We start from the raw sequence: 7,314 nt of genomic DNA on the forward strand, positions 1-7,314 counted from the left end.
CCCTATCCTCCTTTCTCATTCACTCCCTCCTTTCCTTCTTCCCTCACTCCCTCCTGCCTCCTGCACCACCTTCGTCCATATCAATGTGTCTCCCTCCCTCACTCCTTTCCTCCCTCCCCCACCACCTTGGCATGTAAACACAACTTGGGAATAGATACTTTACATGAACACAGTAATGTAAACATAGACAGAGAATGTTCACACGCACTGTCGGGGTGAATGAGATCAATATTTACACAAGCGTTCTGTAGACCAAGTAAAAATGTTGTTCTGTTTTCATTTTTTACATAATATTACTCTACGCTTACTGACCTGACCTGACCTGACCTGACCTGACCTGACCTGACCTAACCTAACCTAACCTAACCTAACTTATAAATCAACAATAACTTGAGTGACGGAAAATTACATTATAATTATCCACTCCTTCGTCAGGCTGCTGTTCGTCTGTGCATGTGTACGAGTTCCAGCCAAATGGAGAGCCCACTAACAGTCACCTGATGTACAATGAAGAACTCTCACTGATGCCTCTGGACGCCCTCTCCTTCTGCGTCAGGTTAAGGTTTTACTACCTGTGGGAGGTGTCGGGATTCTTACAAGTCTCCGACAACTCGACAGGTCAACTGGTCCACACTGTACAGGCAGGCGAGTGAACGTGTCTTGTCCGAGTCTGTGTCGAGGTGTATTTAAGAGTGGTAGTTGCTGAAGATGTTAATATTTGTGTGTGACAGTTGTGTAAAAAAGTAAAGGTGTGTGTGTGTGTGTGTGTGTGTGTGTGTGAAAGTACAGGTATATGTGTGAAGGTTGTGTCACCAGACATAAAGGTCCCAATTTTGCGCTAAAAATGTAATACAAAAACACTTTGTTTATTGAATTCCCGTGTATGTGAATCATTTCCCTCATCACTTGTGACTGATATTGTGATGATACTGTCAATGATCTGTCCTGCACCCATGTAACCCTCACCCCGTCCCTCATGTCACCCCGTCCCTCATGTCTCCCCGTCCCTCATGTCTCCCCGTCCCTCATGTCTCCCCGTCCCTCATGTCTCCCCGTCCCTCATGTCCCACCCTCCATCATGCCCCCCCCCTCATGTTCCCACGCCGTCTTTTCTATCACTAAGAGAGTCTGATGCAGAATCTTTCTACACCTTCCTCAGAGATCAACCTAAATTACATCCGTGTCACTCTCTCCAAGTTCCGTCGCTATTATTTCTTCAAGCAAAAGCTACAAGCACTGACGTGGCACCACCTGTGTGTCACCTACGGCCAGGGGGTCACCATAACATATCTGGATGGCGTGGAGCAGGATTCTCACCATGCCGATCTTGGGGGTCCAATCACAGGAACACAAGTTAAGATTGGTGCCTGGGATGCTGGCAATAGCTACAGTGGCCAAATCTCTCAGGTGGGCACTGATACACTGATTGACTAAAATATCTTTGTAGCTTAAGTATAAGACTGCTCGTGTCACCTTCAATAGAACCAGTTCATACATATTTTTTTTTTCAGGCTAATATATGGGGCCACGTGCTGACAACCCAGGAGGTGGCTGCCCTAGCTGACTGCACCAAGGAAGCCGAAGGGGACATAGTATCCTGGCGAGGTCCCTGGACATCCGTAGGAGACATCGTACTTTCACATGGATCCTTAGACGACCTCTGTACGGAAGCTTCAGGCATGGACTATTTTGTCCTCAGTGACTTCACTGCCTCTGCGGCCTACCAGGTGTGTGAAGGTATTGGTGGCTCTGTGCCAACCCCAGAGTCTGCTGCAGAATACCACACTATCATGGAGGCTGTTATTGGTTACCAGATAGCAGACGACCTATCATGTGACACCTTCTGGGTGGGAATATCTGATAAAGAAAAAGAAGGAGTCTGGACGGACATTAAGAGTAAGTCACTATTTCACCCGTCTTGGGCTGTGACTGAACCTGACGGTGACAAGCTAGAAAACTGCGCCGTGGCTGTAGGTCCCCAACAGTTTGCTGATACCCGGTGTGACGAACTCAACTGTGCAGTGTGTGCTGTGCCTCGACGACCAGTCTGGAGGATTTTTGGCGCCTGTGAGATATACCAACGAAATATTCATTTAGTTGCCCTACAGGACCAGTCTGGCAAGGTCTTTTTTCGAGGTTACTCGGATTATCAGATAACACAGAACGAAGTCAAGACTGAGTGGGTTTGGAAAAACTGGCGCAGCAACCAGACAATTGCCACTTTGTCCAAAGCTATAAATGGCGTTCCAGTTGGCCGTCAGAACTGGACCCTCAAGAAGCCGATGTGTGGACAAGCTGAAGGTGAGACCCGTCGTCTGCTGCTGACACACTGTACTACAGGCTACTTCTCCTGCGACGACGCCTCTTGCATCCCTCTCCATCAACGTTGTGATCTCAAGTTTGACTGTCGTGACAGAAGTGACGAGAGTGGATGTCACATGGTGAAGTTTCCCCCAGTATATCGGCAAGACCTGCCCCCAGAAATCAACAACAACAACAACTCACAACCTCTCCCTATTACCCTGTACTTGACCATAGAGAGCGCCGCCGTGCACACCTCCTCCATGCACATGCACGTCAACCTCAATGTGAGCATGACGTGGCAAGAAGCAAGACTCAGTTTTCTCAACCTTAATGAAGACTACACACTAAACAGGTGACCAGACTTAGTCTTTTATCTGCGTCTCTTTAGAGGTACAGTATCTTCAGTACAGTAAAACCTCTAGTTAACGGACATCAGTCTAACGGGTTATGGTCCGTTATATGGAGGTTTCACATCTTATGGATCTCGATATAACGGACTACACTCTCTCGTTACTCATGAACTCTTGTTAGATATTTGACGTTTTTTTATTTGCCGAAAATATATAAATTTATTGAATAATAAAATGAACATTTTAACTTTTTTATGAAATTGCAGAATTTAGTTGTATTATATATTAATAAAACGATTAATTAACACCGTGGTAACGCTATGCTACGTTACGTTGCGTTATGATGGTGACAGTGATAATCAATTCAAGTTGTGTGTAGTTAATTTGTCAAGAGAATTTTTTAACGAATAAAAACTTTATTAAAAACATCGAAAGTTAAAGTTTATTGAGCAGTATTGATGTTAATGATTTACAGTTAATATGCTAGCACTGCCTCTTGTTGTTAAGACTATTGCGTATGTAAACTATTCATATCTTAGACCAGATAATGTAACTCTCTTCCAGGCAGAAAGTGATACGTGATACTGAGAGAAAGATGAAAATATTCTTAGTCTTAATAAATATTGTCTATGGTAGGACTTACCCCTTAGGTGTAGAAGCGCATGTTATATATAGAACAAACAACTATACTCCAACAAGGTATTATTATTTACCATTTTGTTACCTTACTAAGATTTTTTATATGCTATAGTGTGCCTGTCATCTGTGTCATATGTGCCTGTCATCTGTGTCATATGTGCCTGTCATCTGTGTCATATGTGTCTGTCCTCTCAGTGTCATATGTGTCTTCTCATAGTACCACACGCGTCTTCTCAGTGTTATATGTGTCTTTCCACAGAGTGCCATATGAGACAATGCAGAAGGTGTGGGTGCCAGTGATCGACTTTACCAACACCAAGGGAAACCACTTCACCCACACCGACCAACAGACTACCATGGTCGTCAGCATGCAGGGCAAACCCAGCCTGGGAGACGACACCCAACCTGAGGAGTGTGAGGCATACATACTTATCTGATACACTTATGACCCCTGACATACTTATTTATCTGACACACTCATGACCCCTGGCACACTCATAACTTACTCCCCTGTCTGACACACCCATGACCCCTGACACACTCATAACTTACTCCCCTGTCTGACACACTCATGACCCCTGGCACACTCATAACTTACTCCCCTGTCTGACACACTCATGACCCCTGACACACTCATAACTTACTCCCCTGTCTGACACACCCATGACCCCTGACACACTCATAACTTACTCCCCTGTCTGACACACCCATGACCCCTGACACACTCATAACTTACTCCCCTGTCTGACACCCATGACCCCTGACACACTCATAACTTACTCCCCTGTCTGACACACCCATGACCCCTGGCACACTCATAACTTACTCCCCTGTCTGACGCACTCATGACCCCTGACACACTCATAACATACTTCATTGTCCAACACACACTCCTCAACCGCTCACACACGCCATACTTTTGATTGTTATATCATTGCCTGTCTCCAAGTTCTTACGACTCACACTAGAGCAGTGAAGTATTCTTGCTTATGAAATAGTCTTATTGTGTGGCATTCCTGACTTTTGGCGCATCACACATACACACTCGTACACATACAAAAACGTACACGTACACACACACACACGTACACGCACACAATGTCCTCTGTGAACTAAACTCCTGCAGGATGTGATGATAATCCTTGTCTCTGACTCCCCGCAGTGGAGGTGTACTCAGGCCTGGAGAACCCCATCAGTGTGAGGAGGAAGTACAGCGTCACCTTCCAGTGTCAGTTTGATCTCAAGATGTACCCCTTTGATGAGCAGGTGAGGACCTTACTGCCCCCCTTGATGAGCAGGTGAGGGCCTTGATGAGCAGGTGAGGGTCTTACTGTCCCCTTGATGACCAGGTAAGGACCTTGGTGATCAGGTGAGGGTCTTACTGCCCCCTTGATGAGCAGGTGGGGGTCTTACTGTCCCCTATGATGAGCAGGTGAGGGTCTTACTGTCTCCGTCGACCAACAGGTGAGGTATAGTGTGCACCTGAGTATGGTGGGCAACTCAGTAGTTTCCGTGTTGTCTTTGTATTTCAGCTAATAATTTGTGTATACCATTTTAAACTATTTTTTAGAGAAACTAAAACAGTTTACTTCATCCTCTGATCTACTCTTTATATCCACTCCTCTGCCCCACACTCCTTACATGTTTCACCTGCCCCCCCTTTTCCCTCTTCACTCCTTCTTTAACACCTCACTCCTCAGTACCCTCTCCCCTATAGTTACTTTATCTCCCCCATACAGTACTGCCACTTGGAGCTGACGATGCTCTCCGCGTCCTCCCGCCTCCTGGTGTTCAACGAAGCTGCCTCTACAGCCATCTTCCAGGGCAACCCACTACTTGTCGAGTACTTTGTTGGGAATGTTGACATTGTCTTTCAAAACGACAAGGATTTTGCTGTCATGCTTATTAAGTGTGAGTACCTTAAGCCTGGTTTTATTTTTTCGATGACCAATTGATAAAAATTATGTAATCCTTGTGAGGCTCTAAGGTTAAGATTAAAAAATAATCAAATCACCAGTGATCTTAACTAGATTATTCTTGTTGTTATTTACAGTAAAGCTGCTGCGACGGTCAGGCTTCATCATCATGAACGTGTACATTCCGTCATTGTGTCTGCTGGTTATCAGTTACCTCACTCTCTACTTCACGCCAACCAACTTCCAGGTCCGCATTCTGGCCTCCCTCACCTCCCTCCTCGTCGTGGCTACTCTCTACACACAGGTAAGCTCCAGCCAGCTTCCGGAATAGACATTTATTACATGACTAAAGAATATTCTCTCTTGCAAGCCCTCATCTGTTGCAGAGGATGATGACTATTTTTATAGATCAACCAAATATTGAAACTCTTCATTTGTTTATCATTTCTAGGTTGTGTGGTCAGAGATTGTGACAGATGGAATGTTAATGTTATCTTTTTGTCTTTAGACGGAAATATATAGTACCGGATTATTACGTCATACAACACAGTTTTTCCTCTCCCTGTAGGCCTCTTCCTCGCTGCCCAAGACTTCCTACTTCAAGATGGTAGATGTTTGGCTGCTGTCAAGCATTTTTTTCATCTTCATTATCATCATCATTCACACTATTATTGATCGAACAAGAGAATGGGATGCCAGAGTAGGATGCAAGAGGATGAATACATCTCCCACACTGTCTGGCAACATGCCCATGTCCAACTATACCTCCATGACCAGCATGAGAGTTAATAGTCCTGATAATGGGGCGACGGAGCTAGACGAGACAAGAAGAAACTCCGTGGGGACGTCCAGAAGAAACTCTGCTGGAGTCAGCCAGTATGACGCACAGTCAGTCACCTTCGACCTCGCAAGGTTGCGGCCTCTCCACGAGATCGTCATCCTGGCATCTCGAGTCTTCGTCTTGGTGTTGCTCGTTGTCTTCCATATAATTTACTGGACTGTTGTGTTGGCTTAGTTAGAGCAATGTTCAGGAAGCTCTTACCTGTTCAATCACTTCCCCAATGTCTTCCTTGTGTGATGAACAGAAACTGCTGGTTCAGTAATATTGTAGCTAAGTAAAGTTGGGGGCAGTGTGCATACGGATTTTACAAGATACTAAATTTCAGGCCTTCGACACCCAAGGAGGCATTGTAGCCGGCACTGCACTGTACCACCTTCACTTATGTAACTGTAAAGTTAAGAACTCATTCATTGTTCGGTCGAGTGAGGGTGCTTCGAGCGTAGACAGAAACGAGTTTCATATCCACTCGGTCACCGCACACCATAATAGTGTACCTTTGGTACAGAAGAAGACATTTTGGCCGGCACTGCACTAGATCGGGTTCACTTCCCCAACTACAAAGCTGGGTAACTATTAACAGTTGGGTGGACTTTGGGTGCTCTATTCACTTCACCTTATAAGAGTGTAGCATATTACTCTGCACCAGAGATTCACTCACATACAAGACCAAGACTCTCGTTCCAGTACTGACGAGGCATAATTCTTGATTTACTATTGACAGTTTTAATATCGTTCCATTGCCAGTAACACTTGCATCTTGTAAGCAATAACTCACCAGGTGATGTAGAACTGACTCACGTAGCGTCCCTCTCTGTGATCTAAGGAACAACTTCACACCATAAGCATTTATTTTAGTCATGCCCGTAGGTTTTGTCTTCATATAGCATAAAAAAATAACCATGAAATAAACAACAAATCAAACAGATAGATTACGTATCCCACATTATTCCAGCAGCTGATGACGTCACACGAGGCATTATTGGTGTAGTAGTTGCCAAGTTGAACGTCTATCAACCTTTATTCATTTATCTTTTATTAACTCCTGAGTGAGTTAATAAGCGATGCTAAATTTCACGCTTTATGGTAATAATATATATTAATTCCCTCCAGCAACCCCCCACCACTACCTTATCCCTTTCAGCAATCCCCACCCCACCCAACCCCTTCAGTCACCCCACCCAACCCCTTCAGTCACCCCACCCAACCCCTTCAGTCACCCCACCCCAACCCCTTCAGTCACCCCCCCAACCCCTTCAGTCACCCC

General features: G+C 45.1%; 1 protein-coding gene across 1 annotated transcript; it reads left to right on the top strand.

Moving 5' to 3' along the window:
• Positions 1–1,175: 1,175 nt before the first annotated feature.
• Positions 1,176–7,186, top strand: LOC121858436 (gamma-aminobutyric acid receptor subunit delta-like). The gene is made up of 7 exons (XM_042354879.1): positions 1,176–1,407; positions 1,512–2,656; positions 3,553–3,707; positions 4,456–4,559; positions 5,033–5,204; positions 5,347–5,513; positions 5,778–7,186. The coding sequence occupies exons 2-7, from the start codon at positions 1,680–1,682 to the stop codon at positions 6,222–6,224; spliced, it is 2,022 nt and encodes a 673-aa protein (XP_042210813.1). The 5' UTR covers positions 1,176–1,407; positions 1,512–1,679; the 3' UTR covers positions 6,225–7,186.
• The last annotated feature ends 128 nt before the right edge of the window (positions 7,187–7,314 follow it).

This window comes from Homarus americanus, unplaced genomic scaffold (assembly GCF_018991925.1).
Source record: "Homarus americanus isolate GMGI-L3 unplaced genomic scaffold, GMGI_Hamer_2.0 scaffold57980, whole genome shotgun sequence".
Taxonomy (NCBI): Eukaryota; Metazoa; Arthropoda; class Malacostraca; order Decapoda; family Nephropidae; genus Homarus; species Homarus americanus.